Source organism: Lepidochelys kempii, chromosome 8 (assembly GCF_965140285.1).
Source record: "Lepidochelys kempii isolate rLepKem1 chromosome 8, rLepKem1.hap1, whole genome shotgun sequence".
Taxonomy (NCBI): Eukaryota; Metazoa; Chordata; order Testudines; family Cheloniidae; genus Lepidochelys; species Lepidochelys kempii.
In genome coordinates, this window is record NC_136387.1 from 51,960,670 (window position 1) to 51,977,836 (window position 17,167).

General features: G+C 43.9%; 1 protein-coding gene across 9 annotated transcripts in view; it reads left to right on the forward strand.

Annotated features, from left to right (window-relative positions):
• Window positions 1-17,167, forward strand: part of FAM20B (FAM20B glycosaminoglycan xylosylkinase) — a 48,881-nt gene that overhangs the window by 27,571 nt on the left and 4,143 nt on the right. For 8 of the 9 annotated variants that reach the window (XM_073356513.1, XM_073356508.1, XM_073356509.1 and 5 more), the window contains 3 exons: window positions 102-273; window positions 4,203-4,394; window positions 15,092-15,151. In XM_073356513.1, coding sequence (XP_073212614.1) covers window positions 102-273; window positions 4,203-4,394; window positions 15,092-15,151 — 424 coding nt within the window. Of the gene's footprint in view, window positions 1-101; window positions 274-4,202; window positions 4,395-15,091; window positions 15,156-17,167 lie in introns of all 9 variants that reach the window. The other variant, XM_073356515.1, reaches the window with a different exon arrangement.

Below are 17,167 nucleotides of genomic sequence, written 5' to 3' on the forward strand. Positions count from 1 at the left end.
TTTTGGAAATCTCTCTGAAGGTCCTTCAGGCTGCTCCTCTCTTTTGTTTGGGTTTCCATAGATTTACTGCTGTTCTTGTGATATTTTTTTTGTTTTTGAAGGTAATAGTACCTGTTTCTATGGGAAGTGCTACTATTGTCGAGAAACAGAACCAGCTTGTGCTGATGGAGATACCATGGAGGGGTCAGTCACGCTATGGCTGCCGGATGTCTGGCCTCTTCAGAAGCACCGGCATCCTTGGGGAAGGACTTACCGTGAAGGCAAATTGGCCAGGTATAAGAACCCGATAGGCCTACTGTAGCGTTTTAGAGTACCCCTATCTTTGCAGTGCTTAGCTGTGACTTGGGCTGTTTAAAGAGCAGTATTCACAAGATACAAAGGAACTTTCAGCCAGTTTTCTTGAACCAAAACTACTAATGAAGGCCTCTGATGGGACAAGCGTTAATTTGAGGGAGAGGGAAAAAATCCTATGGACATCCAGGAATGTTAAGTGTAATTTTTTCCCCTCCGCTTCTTCCCTGGAAAGTAACTTGCCACACAAGTCAGTGAGCGTTTCAGCCATACCCGAGTTGACTGTGGAATCTCAGCTGCTTACCTCGCACTGCTGAGGCTTTCCTTTTATACTGTGCCCCTATTTGGCTCAACAGAATCCTTTGACACTGAGTTAGTAGTCTTTTTACCTAATTTCATAGGTTTTTATTGGTTCTATTTTTATGGGGTTTTTTTTTTGTGGACCTATGTCAAAAGCTTTTATACCAAAGTAGTTTCGGTGTCTTTGAGGGAGAGTCTGTGCAGCCTGCAAGAGATGAAGTTCTCCTATTTTTTTTAAAGATTAAAATTTTTGTGTATTTTTTTTGCTAAGTATATCTCACCTTAAATAGTTTAGAACTGAAAAGTTGTTTGTTAGTTTGTATACCAGCAACATATAGGGATCTGGACCCGTGTCCAAAGAGCACTGTTAGATGGAGACCAGTGTGGGCCTGACAGTTATAAGACAGACACGGTATCTCAAAAATTCTTTAGGGCAGAAACACTTTGGCAGGACTAGCCCAAATGATTTCAAGCTCAGTAAACTTTTCCAAGCATTGATCCAGGACAAGTGACCAGAAAAACGTTTTCAGTCTCTGAAATCTTGTTTGCTGAACTAGATTTTTGGTTCAGCTATTTCCATCAGTTTCTAACTAGCTAGCTATCCACAGAAAGAATCTGAACTTTTTTTTTTTTTTTTCCTGTGGAACTCCTTGCCAGAGGATGTTGTGAAGGCCAAGACTATAACAGGGTTAAAAAAAAAAAAAAAAAACTTGATAAATTCATGGAGGATAGGTCCATCGATGGCTATTAGCCGGGATGGGCAGGGATGATGTCCCTAGTCTCTGTCTGCCAGAAGCTGGGAATGGGCGACGGGATGGATCACTTGATGTTTACCTGTTCTGTTTATTCTCTCTGGGGCACCTGGCACTGGCCACTGTCGGAAGACAGGATACTAGGCTAGATGGACCATTGGTCTGACCCAGGATGGCCATTCTGATGTAAGTTTAGAGCCACCCTGAAAGTCTATGTACAGCACTTAAGCATGTGCCAAACTAATCAAGGCACAAATCTTCTTGTCTGTGTATTTGTGGAAAAGAGAAGAGGAAACATTTTGCTTCTGTTAAGAAGTTGTTCCTCAACTTAAAGGGCCCATTTATGCTCTGTTTTACCATGTTGGAGTGAGAGCTAGAGCTTGTGTGCATGATGGGGTAATGCACACTACGAGGGCATGATTTTAAAGCACACTAAGGTGTTGTATATTAATTATAACCCTGCTGGTGTGCACTATAGGTTCCCTTGTGTGCTCTAGCATAATACTATTTCAAACAGCATTATGTTAAAGCATACCAGCAGGGTCTGCGTGGACTATAAATGCACAACACATTAGTGCACTTCAGAAATCACATTTCCATAAAGCGCATTACCCCACTATGTAGGCAAGCTCCAGACTAACCTGACAATCCTTATGTTATAAAATACTTTGTTCTTGCCCATGCAGATAGGATCAAATAACATTGCTCTTTTGTCATGTACTTAACTGTATTGCTGCTGTCACTCTTTGGAAACCTGTCTTCAGGAGTGGGGGAAGAAATATACATATGTTACATATGGCATGTAATGTCCTTTCTGCTGCTCCTAATTATGGAAGATATTTGCGTAGGAGTTTTTCCCCTCAAAGCTGCTGCTTCTGCTCTGTCTTGAATAATCCTGTTTAACATTATTAATTTAGTGCCATTAATTTACATAGCCTTGTACTACCATGTACTAGATAAGATCCCTGACCTTCAGAGTCGCAATCAAACTCTTCAATAGAATAAAAATTATCAGAAGTAAATGTAGGAGCAGATGGTGCTGGAGAAAGATCAGTGTGGTAACTTGATTGACAAATGGTGGATAGAAAGAGGAATGTGGCATGGTGCAGGGGAAAGGGAAAGCTGTTCCAAGTGGAGTAAGAGCTGTCATAAAAAACATGAATTAAAGACTGTGAGGAGGAGGCAGGGGAGCATTTAGGAGAGTGGGATGAGTAACACATAGAGTGTGCATGGGGCATAGGAAGAAATATAAGATGAGATGTTGGAGCTGTGGATTTGTGCAGAATATTGAAGGTGAAGACATGGAGTTTGGGCTTGATGCAGGAAGAAGTGAGGAAGCCAGTGAAAGGATTTGAGGACTGTTAGAGCAGAGAGAGGGGAAGACTTTGGCCCACAGTATTTTGGATAGATAGAGGACAGGTGAGATACAGGGAGCCAGCGTAGAACTTATTCCTGTCCTCTGGGAGACAACACTGATAATGGTTATAACCCCTAAATTCTGTTTCTGCCTCTGCTGGTGACTCACTCTGACTTTGAGCAGGTCAGTTAACCTCTCCATTTTGTAAAATGGGAAAACAAACCTTCTTGGGGGTTTTCAGACTTAGTTGATGTTTTGTGAAGAATTTTGAGATTCATGGATAGAAGGTGCTGTAGAAGTTGTACTTATGAGTCAAGATGACAGATGGGTAGGGCATAAATCAGGGTGTTAGCAGATTGCATGGAGAGGAAGAATGGATTTGAGAAAGAGGAAGAAATGACAAGACTTAGCAAGAGCCTGGCTTTGGAGAGGTGGACCTAATGCCCATGTTGCAAGGCTTGGTAACTAGGAAAAGAAACAAGTTTGTTTACATTTGCAGGAGATAATGCTGTCTGCTTCTTGTTTACAATGTCACCTGAAAGTGAGAATAGGTGTTCGTATGACACTGTTGTAGCCGGCGTTGCCAGATATGCTAAAGATGCATATGTCCCTTCATGCTTCAGCCAGCATCCCAGAGGACATGCATCCATGCTGATGATGGTTTCTGCTCGATAACGATCCAAAACAGTACAGACCAACGCATGTTCATTTTCATCATCACGAGTCAGATGCCACCAGCAGAAGGTTGATTTTCTTTTTTGGTGGTTTGGGTTCTGTATTTTCCACATTGGAGTGTTGCTCTTTTAAGATGTCTAAAAGCATGCTCCACATCCCATCCTGATTGGATTTTGGAAGGCACTTCAGATTCTTAAATCTTGGGTCGAGTGCTGTAGCTATCTTTAGAAATCTCTCATTGGTACCTTCTTTGCGTTTTGTCAAATCTGCAGTGAAAGTGTTCTTAAAATGAACAACATGTGCTGGGTCATCATCCGAGACTACTATAACATGAAATATATGGCAGAATGCAGATAAAAAACAGAGCAGGAGACATACAGTTCTCCCCCCAAGGAGTTCAGTCACAAATTTAATTAATGCCTTATTTTTTTAATGAGTGTCATCAGCATGGAAGCATGTCCTCTGGAGTAGTGGCTGAAGCATGAAGGGGCATGCAAATGTTTAGCATATCTGACACATAAATATCTTGTAATGCCTGCTACAAAAGTGCCGTGTGAACATCTGTTCTCACTTTCAGGTGACATTGTAAATAAGAAGCAGGCAGCATTATTTCCCATAAATGTAAACAAGCTTCTTTGTCTAAGTGATTGGCTTAACAGGAAGTAGCACTGAGTGGACTTATAGGCTCTGAAGTTTTACAGAGTTTATTTGATATGTTTGTCTAAAACTGTTGCAAAGTGCTCAAGTCTGTCCTTAGGAGTGCATGGGGGTTGCAGTAGATTGCCATCGTGGTTGACATTGCTTTGATTCCCCTTGTCTGCCTGCAGGTGGGAGTATGACGAGAGCTACTGTGATGCTGTGAAGAAGACCTCACCTTATGACTCAGGCCCCCGCCTCCTTGATATCATTGACACTGCCATCTTTGATTATTTGATTGGGAATGCTGACCGACATCACTATGAAAGCTTCCAGGATGATGAAGGGGCCAGTATGCTTATCCTCCTGGACAATGCCAAAAGGTAGGAAGCATATTAGTACTGGTGGCCACTTGATAATGAGAGAGGCAGCACGCGGTTATCCATATCCCCACTTGGCCTTTCCCATAGTTATCCATTGCAATAGCTCAAGCTAAAACTCTGTCAATATTCCTCACGGCAAATCCTTTCAAATAATATGGGCTCTCAAAGATCTTGGCATTTGTACTGTGCTGGTGATAATCAATGGGACTCAATAATGCCAGGATACAAAATATATAGGAATGACAGAGTAGGTTCATGCTGGTGCGGGAGTGGCACTGTATATGAAAGAAAGCATAGAGTCAAAAATAGTAAAAATCATAAATGAATCAAACAGTACCATAGAATCTTCATGGATTGAAATTCCATGCTTGAATTATAAGAGTAAAGCAGTAGGAATATACTACCAACCATCTGACCAGGATGGTGATGGTGATTGTGAAATGCGCAGAAAGATTAGAGAGGCTATAAAAAATAGAAAACTCAGTAATAATGGTTTATTTCAATTATCCCCACATCGACTGGGTACATATCACCTCAGGATGGGATGCAGAGATAACGTTTCTAGATGCCATTAATGGCTGCTTCTTGAGCAACTAGTCCTGGAACCCACAAGGGAAGAGGCAATTCTTGATTTAGTCCTAAGTAGAGCACAGGATCTGATCCAAGAGGTGTAAATATAGCTGAACCGCTTGGTAATAGCAACTGAAATGTAATTAAATTCAACATGCTTGTGAGGACGGGGAGGGAGGAAATACCAAAGAAGCCCACCACAGTAGCATTTTACTTCAGAAAGGGGAACTACACAAAAAATGATGAAGCTAGTTGAACAGAATTTAATACAAACAGTCACGAGTTAAATGCCTGCAAACTGTATGAAAACGTTTTAAAAACATCATAGTAAGAGGACCAAAAAAAGCCACCATGGCTAAACAGAGTAGAAGAGGTGGTTAGAAGCAAAAAGGAATCTTTTAAAAATTGGAAGTCAAATCCTACTGAGAAAAATAGAAAGGAGCATAAACTCTGGCTAGTTAAGTGTAAAAGTATAATTATTAGGCAGGCCAAAAAAGAATTTGAAGAGCAACTAGCAAAAGACACACAAACTTAACAGCAAAAAAATTTAAGTACATCAGAAGCAGGAAGCCTGACAAACAGTTACTGGGGCCACTGGATGATCAAGGTGCTAAAGGATCACTCAAGGAAGACAAGGTTATTGCAGAGAAGTTAAATGAATTCTTTGCAACAGTCTTCACTACAGAGGATGTGAGGGAGATATCCACACCTGAACAGTTCTTTTCAGGTGACACATCTAAGGAACTGTCCCAAATTGTGGTGTCAATAGAGGAGGTTTTTGGGACAAACTGATAAATTAAACAGTAATAAGTCATCAGGACCAGATGGTATTCACCCAAGAATCCTGAAGGAGCTCAAATATGAAATTGCGGAACTACTAAATGTGATATGTAACTTATCATTTAAATCAGCTTCTGTACCAGATGACTGGAGGATAGTTAATGTGATGCCAATTTTTAAAAAAGGCTTCAGAGGCGATCCTGGCAATTACAGGCCAGTCAGCCTAAATTCAGTACTAGGCAAATTGGTTGAAACTATAGTAAAGAGCAGAATTATCAGACACATATATGAACACAATTTGTTGGGGAAGAGTCAACATGGCTTTTGTAAAGAGGAATTGTGCCTCACCGATCTATTAGAATTCTTGAAGGGGTAAACAAACATGTGGACAAGGGTGATCCAGTAGATATAGTGAACTTGAACTTTCAGAAAGCCTTTGATGAGGTCCCTAACCAAAGGTGCTTAAGAAAAGCAAACAGTCATGGAATAAGAGGGAAAGCCCTCTCATGGGTCAGTAATTGGTTAAAAGACAGGAAACAAAGAGTAAGAATAAATGGTCAGTTCTCAGAATGGAGAGAGAGAAATGGTGAGGTCCCCCAGGGATCTGTACTGGGACTGGTGCTGTTCAATGTTTTCATAAATAATTTGGAAAAAGGGGTAAACAGTAAAGTGGCAAAGTTTGCAGATGATAAAAATTACTCAAGATAGTTCAGTTCAAAACAGGCTTCAAAGAGTTACAAAGAGATCTCACAAAACTGGGTGACAGGGCAACACGGGAGATGAAATTCAATGTAGATAAATATAAAATAATGCATACTAGAAAATGTAATCCTGACTATACATACAAAATGATGGGGTCTAATTTAGCTGTTACCACTCAAGAAAGTGATCTTGGAGTCATTATGGATCTCTGAAAACATCAGCTCAATGTGCCTGAGCAGTCAAAAAAGCTAACAGTATTAGGAACCATGAGGAAAGGGATAGGTGATGAATTAGGAAGTGTTATTTACCCCTTCACATAACACAAGAAACAGGCGTCACCTGATTAAATTAAAAAACAAACATAAGGAAGTACTTCTTCCCACAATGCAGTCAATCTGTGGAACTCGTTGCAGGGGATGTTTTGAAGGCTGAAACTGTAACAGGTTTTAAAAAAAGAGTTAGATAAGTTCATGGAGGGTGGTTCCATCAATGAATATTAGTTGAGATAGTCCAGAATGCAGCCCCATGCTCTGGGTGTCCCTGCGCCTCTGTCTGCCTGTGAATTGTCCTGTTCTTTTCTTTTGAAATATCTGGCATTGGCTTCTGTTGGAAGACAGAGTACTGGGCTGGATGGATCATTGGTCTGACCTGGTATGGACATAAATTTTCCTGATATGTTTCCCAATTATGGAAATTTGTAAACTATTGTGACTGATTTCTACTGGTGCTATGTGAGTGGAGTTTATGTCCTTAACATAAACTCCAATTGAATTTGTGGCACCTTAGAGACTAACCAATTTATTTGAGCATGAGCTTTCGTGAGCGAGTAGCTCACGAAAGCTCATGCTCAAATAAATTGGTTAGTCTCTAAGGTGCCACAAGTACTCCTTTTCTTTTTGCGAATACAGACTAACATGGCTGTTACTCTGAAACCTCCGATTGAATTGAAGAGCTGATCAATTGAAGAGCTCATCCTTAAGGGCACTAATTGCTTTTGAATAGTAGGGAGTTCTTCATTTTAGGATCTATCTACAGGATGAAAGAATGTGCTTTTTTAAAAATCAAGTTAACATGATTGGAAACACCCTTTAGCACTTAGGCTACATCTATGCTTTGAGCTAGGGGTGTGACTCCTAGCTCACGTAGATATACTTGTGCTATCTCTCATCTGAGCTAGTGTCCTAAAAATAATAGTGGAGCTGAGCTAGCATGGGCAGCTGCAGCAGTGGCATGGGGTGTGCTAAGTACAAAACCGCCTGAATTCCATGCATATATACTTGGCATGGCTAGCCCATGCGGCTGCTGTCTGTGCTACCTTGGCTACACGACTATTTTTAGTGTTCTAGCGCAGGGGAGAGCTAGCACAAGTATGTCTGTGTGGGCTGGGAATCGCACTCCTAGCTTGTAGTATACGTATAGGCTTAGGGGCACGTCTACACTACGAAATTAGGTCGATTTTATAGACATCGATCTTTAGTAAGCGATTTTATACAGTCGATCGTGCATGTCCCCACTAACCGCACTGTGGGTAGCTATCCCACAGTCCCTGCTGCCCATTGGAATTCTGGGTTAAGCTCCCAATGCCTAACATTGTCGCGGTTGGTTTTGGGTACGTCTTCAGTCTCCCCTCCCTCCTTCCTTGAAAGCAACAGCAAACAATCATTTTGTGCCTTTTGTCCTGGGGTATCTGTGCAGATGCCATAGCACGGTAGGCATGGAGCCTGCTTAGCTGCGCGCAGCTTTTGTGAGCATTGTAAACACCTTGCACATTATCCTGCAGTATGTGCAGAGCCTAGCTAGGAGTCGCCAGCACGAGGAAGATTGTGAGGAGGACATGGATACAGACATTCCTGAAAGCACGGGATGTGGCAATTGGGATATCATGACAGCATTGGGGCATGTTGATACAGTGGAACACTGATTCTGGGCCTGGCAAACAAGCACTTTCATGGAACTGTGTGAGTTGCTTTCCCCTGCCCTGAAGCACAGGAATACCAAGATGAGACCTGCTCTGACAGTTGAGAAGCGAGTGACAATAGACCTGTGGAAGCTTGCAATGTCTGACTGCTACCGGTCAGTCGGGAATCAATTCGGAGTGGGCAAATCTACCATGGGAGCTGCTGTGGTCCAAGTATCCAGGGAAATCAATACCCTTCCTCTAAGAAGGGTAGTGACTCTGGGAAATGTGCAGTTCATAGTGGATGGCTTTGCTGCAATGGGATTCCCTAATTGTGGTGGGGCGATAGATGGAATGCATAAGGTGCCACAAGTACTCCTTTTCTTTTTGCGAATACAGACTAACACGGCTGTTACTCTGAAACCTATCCCTATCTTGGCATCGGACCATCTTGCCAAAGAGTATATAAACTGTAAGGAGAACTTCTCAATGGTGTTGCAAGCACTGGTGGATCACAAGGGCCGTTTCACCGACATCAACATGTGATGGTCGGGAAAGGTGCATGACGCTTGCGTCTTTCGGAACTCCAGACTGTTCGGAAAGCTGCAAGAAGGGACTGTCTTCCCAGACCAGAAAATTACCATTGGGGATGTTGAAATGCCAATAGTTATCCTTGGGGACCCAGCCCACCCCTTGCTTCCATGGCTCATGAAGCTGTACGCAGGCAGCCTGGACAGCAATAAGGAGCAGTTCAACTATAGGCTGAGCAAGTGCAGAATGGTGGTAGAATGCCCCTTTGGATGTTTAAAGGGGCGCTGGCGCTGTTTGCTGAACAGGTTAGACCTCAGTGAAAGCAATATTCCCATTCTTATTGCTCCTTGCTGTGTACTCCATAATATCTGTGAGAGTAAGAGGGAGATGTTTATGGCGGGGTGGGAGGTTGAGGCAAATTGCGTGGCGGACAATTTTGAACAGCCAGACACCAGGGCAATTAGAAGAGTACACCAAGGGTGTTGCACATCAGAGAAGCTTTGAAAAACAATTTCATGACTGACTAGGCTATGGTGTGACAGTTGTGTGTGTTTGTCCTTGATGCAAACCCGCCCCCTTTGGTGAATGAACTTTCCTGTAAGCCAATCCATCTCCCCCCCGCTTCAACCACAGCTGGCACAGGAAATAAAGTCCCTATTGTTCTGAAACTATTCATTCTTTATTTAAAAAAAAAAAAAAGCCTTGAGATCACTCACAACACTGATTAGTAAAAGGTAGCCGTGATGTACAATGGGGTGGGGTGGAGGAGGAGGGAAGGACAAGGCCACATTGCTTATTGTAGCCATGTTACAAATCAGAGCTGTTCGAATGACAGCCTTCTGTTGCTTGGGCCATCCCCTGGAGTTGAGTGGCAGGGTGCCCAGGGCCTTCCCCCCTGTCCCCCACGTTCTTGGGCATCTGGGTGAGGAGTATATAGAACTTGGTGAGGAGGGCAGGCGGTTACACAATGGATGCAGCTGGGGTCTGTACTCTAGTTGCCTTTCCTGCAGCTCCCCCAGACGCCTCCTCATGTCCGTTTGCTCCCCCATTAGCCTCAGCATCGCCTCCTGTATGTTCCGATCACGCTCACTGTATGCTATCCTGGCCTCCATCACTGAATGCTTCCATGCCCTATCAGTGCAGAAGGACTACATGAGTTCAGAAAACATGTCATTGCGAGTGCATTTTTTTCACCTTCTAATCTGCGATAACCTCAGGGACGGAGTTGATGTGGGGAGCATAGAAATATTGGCAGCTGCAGGGGGGAAAAGGGAGAGTAGATTTTAAGAAGATACATTTCTGAGAACAAAAGGGAGACTCTTTCACAGTGAATCAAGCAATTCACAGCAGACAACACAGGTACAAGGACACATTTTGCCTTTTATATTGAGCGCCTGCCAGTATGGTGACACATCACACACGGCTGGGCACCAGAATTTGGTTTCCAGGCAGCCATGGTAAGTCAAAGGGTACGTGGGGTTGGCTTCTTCCACCTTCATAACATGTGGGAATGGTTTCAAACTGCAGTGCCATTCTTTACAATAGCAACCAATACCTGTTGGATTTGCCATTTAAAAGGAGGGGCTGCGGTTGCTGTTTAAAAGGAGGGGCTGCGGCTTTAGGGTGGATGTGCAGCACACCTCTTCTCTCCCCCCCACCCCCACCCCGGGTTGCTATTGATCCCTTTTAGCCAGGCTCAAACAGCCCAGCATGACTGGGGTCTAATGTGTCGGGGATCACCAAACAGATGGGATTATTGGTCCCTTACAGAAATTCCCCTATTTCAACCAGGTGACCATTAATGATATCACTCTCCTGAGGCTGACACAGAAAGCTAAAGACCAAAACCCAGGACCATGCGCTGCCATGCTTTTTGCTGCAGTGATTCCAGACACTTGCTACTTGCTTGGTGTGGTAAAGTGTCCTACCATAGAGGATGAAATAAGGCAGCCCTCCCCAGAAACCTTCTGCAGAGGCTTTGAGCATCTCCAGGGGAGCTTCATGGAGATGTACCTGGAGGATTCCTGCTCCATCCGCAGACACGTTAACAGACTTTTCCAGTAGCTGTACTGGCCGCGAATGCCTCCCAATTGTTCAGGGCAAATCAAACATTAAACACAATTGCTTTTAACCCCTGCAGTGTAGTTACAAATGTGCCCTCACCAGAGGTGCCTGCAGGGTCCTGGAACAATACACCCTGGGAGGGTGTTGGCTCTAGGGTGAGGAAAAGGTCCTGGCTGCCAGGAAGAACAGATTCTCCGGTTGCCTGCTGCACCTCCTCCTCCTCCTCCTCCTCCTTTCTCATCCACAAAATCCTCATCCATGCTGCGTGAGGCTGCCACCTTGCAGATGTCCACGCAGAGTGGTGGGCTACTGATAGGGTCCCCCCATAGAATGGCATGCAGCTGATCATAGAAGCAGCATGTCTGGGGCTGTGACCTGGAGCAACCGTTTGCCTCCTTGTCTTTTGGTAGGCTTGCCTGAGGTCCTTAACTTTCATACGGCACTGCTGTGTGTCCCTGGTGTAGCCTCTGTCCACCATGCCCTATGCAATTTTGGCATATATGTCGTCATTTCTTCTGCTGAATCGGAGTTCTGCCTGCACAGATTCTTCTCCCCATACGGCAATCAGATCCAATGTCTCCTGTTTGCTCCATGCTGGAGCTCGTTTGCAATTCTGGGACTGCATGGTCACCTGTTCTGCTGAGCTCGCTACACTGACCAAACAGGAAATTAAATTCAAAAGTTCCCGGTGCTTTTCCTGTGTACCTGGCTAGTGCATCGGAGTTGAAAGTGCTGTCCAGAGGGGTCACATTGGAGCACTCTGGGATAGCTCCCGGAGGCCAATACCATTGAATTGCACAGCACTATGTCTGCAGTACCCCAAACTGGACCCAGGAAGGTCGATTTTAGCGTTACTCCCTTCATTGAGGAGGAGTACAGCAGTAGATTTTAAGAGCCCTTTAGGTCGGCGGAATGGGGTTGGTTGTGTTGACGCATTCATTATAAAATCGACCTAACGCAGCTAAATTCGACCTCACCTCATAGTGTAGACCAGGCCTTAGAGTAGACTGTTTTAACACTTTTAAAATTGTGTTAGGGGGTTATGTAACCAAAACTTCCCTTTTGTTTTAAAGGTGTGAAACTCTACATTTGGGGTTTGTCTTCACTGGGATTAAAAGTTTGTTGTTGTTTTGTTTTTAAGTGGTAGCTGGTAGGGACTTGTTAAGGCTGATTCCCCACTCTGGCACTTTGACTGCAGAGGTGGGGGCCTGCAAGGACTCTAAAAATTAATACTGGCCACTCCAGGCCTAACGCAGCTAAATTCAACCTCACCTCATAGTGTAGACCAGGCCTTAGAGTAGACTGTTTTAACACTTTTAAAATTGTGTTAGGGGGTTGTATTAAACTTGTATTAAACTTCTAAGGTTACAGCTTTTTTTCTGACCTTGGATTGGTAGATGCTGCCACCACCCAAGTGCAAAACCTCTTTGAGAACCCAGGAAGGTGCACTTGGGAATTCCTTCCTGTGGGGTACCCTCAAGCCCTTTCACACACGGCCACTACTCCTGCCTGGGGAAGAGCTGAGGAAGGGGGGGTGGGGGGAAGGAAGGAAGTCAGCTGTTGCAACCAGCTAATTTAAAGAACATGTGCACAAACCTCTTAAGACACACAAATTCAATTCTGTTCTTAAAAAAAAAAAAAAAAAAAAAGAAAATACATTTGGGAACTTATGCATTTGCTAGATTTAAAAAATAAAAAACTACAAGGGTTAAGTATCAAGAATAACTTTCTTGAGGTCCAGCTTAAAGGTTACAAGCAAAACAAAAGCATCTGGGGCTAGCACAGAAGAGTCCACAAGCCATAAAGAAATAAAAAGAGAGAAACCTAATTGCATCTTCCTAGACATTTCCTGATCTGCTTACATATCTGGGGTTTCAAATGCGTAGTTTCTAGTTATGATACCGATAATATTCTATACCTGGCCCCAAGCTTCTTACAGCGTATTTGCAGCCCTGTCTACCTTTCTCTGGAGAACAACCACAAACAGACAAAAGGGGGGAGTCTTGTTTCACTTTTAAAAAGTTTTAGCCTTCCCATTGGCTCTTTTGGCCAGGTGCCCACTCAATTCCTTTTACCTATGCATAGCAGTGAGACTTTTTAACCCTTTACAGCCGGGGTGGCCAACCTGTGGCTACGGAGCCACATGCGGCTCTTCAGAAGTTAATATGCAGCTCCTTGTCTAGGCACTGACTCCGGGGCTGGAGCTACAGGCGCCAACTTTCCAATGGGCCAGGGGGTGCTCACTGCTCAACCCCTGGCTCTGCCACAGGCCCTGCCGCCACTCCACCCCTTCCCCTGAGCCTGCCGTGCCCTCGCTCCTCTCCCTCCCCCCTAGAGCCTCCTGCACACCACCAAACAGCTGATCAGGAGGTGTGGGGAGGGAGAGGGAGGCTCTGGTGGGCAGGAGGTGCTGGGAGCAGGGGGAGCTAATGCGGGGACTGCTGACCTATTACTCTGGCTCCTTCTCAAGCTCAGGTTGGCCACCCCTGATTTACAGGTAGAGTAATTAGAGAACAGCTACTAAGAGGGATTTTATAGCTTCTGGCTGGCTGGGTGCCCATAAAAGGGAGCTACCCCACACCCTCCTTCATTTATCACAGGACTATTGGGTGAAAACGCTGGTTTATTTCAAAAGGGTGAGACCATAAATGACCCAGTTGGAGGGATAAGTCACAAGGTGAATGGAGACCACTAAAGCATGAAACTGTGCAGCACCGCTCTTAGCCCCAATGAGGTGCTCCAACTGTTCAATCACTTTGCTACACTATGGTCTTAGTATGTTAGATAACACCGGTTAAAAATACTTCCTAACCTAGTGAAGACTTAACCTTGGGGTTGAGTTACCAATGAACTACCATGATTGGTAGCTAACTTGATTTTAAAGCACCCTTTTTGTCGTCTAGACAGACCCTTAGAAGCCTTGAAAATACCATTTCCTACTTGTTACTCTTGGCCTTTCTTCCCTTTTAAGTATTGGGTTCTCCTGCTCCTTTCTCTTACTGTGAGTATTTCTAATGTGTCGGAAATAAACATGGCTCAATTTAATTTTCATTGCTGTTTATACATCAGCCCCTTCAATGACTCCTTCCATGATGCCAGCAGGAATGTATTCCGCTTTAGGAATATTAGTTAATTGCTGCTGCTCTCACATGGCTTTTGGTGGATCCTACAAAAATGGTGGCTTTTTAAAATGTCCTGGCATTAGAGTGGGAGAGAGTTACATATTAGTCACTGGATAGCGATGGTGATAGCCATGGGTTATGTCCGGACTTTCGTTAGAATTACCTGTGTTCACATGCTCATTCCCTTCTGAAACAATTTCCTCTGGGGGCATCTCAGCCCCAGAAGTGAATTTCTTCTGACATTTTGAGTAAAGTCCCTTTAGCTGTCTTTTGAGTTACTAGAGTGTGAAAAAATACTCTGATGTTTTAAGGCTTTTTTATGCTTAGCAACTCAGATGAATAAAGCAGCTCCAGATTTTGCAGGAAAATGGCCTGTGTTAAAGAGCAGGCTTTCTGTTAGGTTTGTGAAGAAATTGTTAAATTAAATTTATAAGTGACTGAAAAATAACTTTTGTGCAAGTTTATTTGGCATCTATTTAAATGAAGTCTAAAATATACTATGAAGTCCTTTTGACAGTTTTCCAGCTGAAAGGGTGATTGTCAGGTTTAGATGGGTTGGAATTGATCAGCATTTTATATCCGTGGGCTTCAGCTCGAGGTTGGCCAACTTGGGGATCTGTATGTACCAGATGGTTCCTCAATTCATTCCCTGTCCAGAAATGTCAGGGAGCTGATACTCTCATTCTTTGTCTAAACTGATATCCCATTTGTTTTCCCCCTTAGCTCAGCAATGTGGGCTACATCACTAAATTTCTTCACAGCTTGTTTTTAAAGTGCCTGGAGATGTCTTGACAGGGTAAAGAGCTATAAAAGCTAAAGCTGCTGCTGCTGTTTGTTGGGTACATTAACAGAAACTGTTGGGAGTTGTATGTCTAATTGATCATGGCTGAGAATGTTTTAGCTTAACTGATTTGAGGTGTTGGAGCATGGAATTGTTTGGTTATTGATTTCAAATTCCTTACAGAATCTGCTGAGGTCAGAAAGGGTACTGAGTGTTCACCTGGCTCACCTGCTTCTAATTTGTTTTTCAGTTTTGGAAACCCCTCCCTGGATGAGAGAAGCATCCTCGCTCCTCTTTATCAGTGCTGCATGTAAGTAAGTCACGGAGAAGCCATTGAGTTTACTTGTACACAATTGCCAAATCTAAATCAGGAGCACACTGAAATTCATAGCAATGATGCCCTCTGACAGCCTGGAGACGTGCAAGTTATACACAGAACACCTTTAAGTCACTGGTTCAAATTTACCTTTAATCCGTAATGACAAGTAGCTTCCATCTGCAGCTGTTCAGTGGCTTTTCTGAAATGAGCTGGTCTCTGGCCAGTTCCTGCTGGACAGATGTTTGCATCACCATTGGAACTCTCACTGACAGAAGCCAAGGATTGGATAGGCATGGCAACTAAACCACCCTCATTCCTGATGTCCCTTCTGAGGGCTGTGGTACAATTGCAAGGCAGTGTGTGGAAGCTTGCTCTGCTGCCACCTGTGCGGTTCTTGCTTTGTGTTATATGGAGGACTTGAGCCTTCAGAACTGCTAGTCATTGTGCTGTGTAGAGGGAAGGGTGTTCTCTGTCTGTGAGGCCTTTTTCTTGTCCCTTGTCTGTGCGTGCATCCACGTTCTTCAGGGTATCCATTGACTCCTTAGAGCAGAGGGCGTTGTCTGGGATTCTCTGTTCACTGTCCCACTATAAATCCCTCATTTTGTCCCTGCGACTTGCACCCCCATCCTGCTTTCTTCTTTTTTTGTCTCCTGCAATCTGATTTCTGGGTTCCGTGGCCCCATGCTTACCTGAGGGGACAAGCCTTTCTTTGCTTTTGTGGGCTCTGCTCTTCATGTCCAGTTAACAAATAGGCTATATGTTGCATGAGCACTTAAAAAACCCAAACAAACTAAAAACAAATAAAGGAAATCGGTGCAGTAGTTTGCATGACTGTGCTACATCAGGGCAACGCAAACGGAGAAATGAAAATCACTTCACTTTTTAAAATAGGCCAGTCTATTGAGAGTTCCTTGAGCTGCCCCTCAAACATTCAGTTTGTCTCCTGAATTCTTCAGAGTCTCTGGAAACCAGGAGCTTTGCAGAGTATGGAAGCTTAGCTCCTCAGGCTGCAAGTACAGCCAATACAGCCCCCTCTATACTACGGCACATTTGACCTATGTTCTTTTGTAACACCTCTGGTTTCTGTAGCACACTAAAGTCTGCAGAAAACTGAAATTTCAACAACAGCATGAAATAAGTAAATAGAAACGCTTTAAAAAAATGATTAAAGATTTCCTTAGCTTTCCCCAGTAATTTTTTTAAATGTTTTCTTTTTCTTGTTTTGTGTGGCTCCTTTGGAGTCTGTGTCCTCTGCTTCAAGTTCCTCCAAACACAGTCCTAAAGGAGAGGTTTCCAGAGGCAGTTCCCCTTCCATCTTTGCAGAAGATTGAACAGCTCCCTGCTCTTCTGGTCTTCATTCTCACTGAGCCCAGGTGGTCCATGGACAGCTCACACCTCTAGGCAGGGAAGCCTGTAAACAGAATGTTCTATGGTAGCCATGTGAATGTGCTAAAATCTGTTGCAATTATTTTGACTGCAGAATTCACAGCTTCCCCTGGGGATAGGGAGTACCCTGTTACATGGGTGACACCACCCTCCCCTAACACTCTGTGACAATGATGCACGCCAAAGGGAGCTACCTGAGTCGGGACATCAGCTCTGGCAAATTGCTACAACATGGCAACTTTGATGGGAGGATTCCCCGGAGATTCCCCAGAAGAAAACAGTTCAAATGTGATAGTGTGAAAAGATTAAATGGCAAAGTAGAAAGAACATTGCTATGTACATTGACTTGGTAGGGAAGGTTAATCATCTGACTCTTTTTTCTCATCCATGATTGATTGATTGATGAAGTTCTGACGGAAGTAATGCTGAGCTCCCTACGAGTATTGTTTTGGGTTAGCAGACAGACCTCTCTGTTCCCTTCTCCAGCTCTGGGAGGCCTTCAGATTGTCCTAGCTCCGCTCTTCCTGTCAGCTTTCAGGAGTTTTCATGGAGCAATTCTTAGAAGAATCGCAACATATTAGATCACTTTCCCTTCACCTGCTACCAACAATTTAGGTCTTG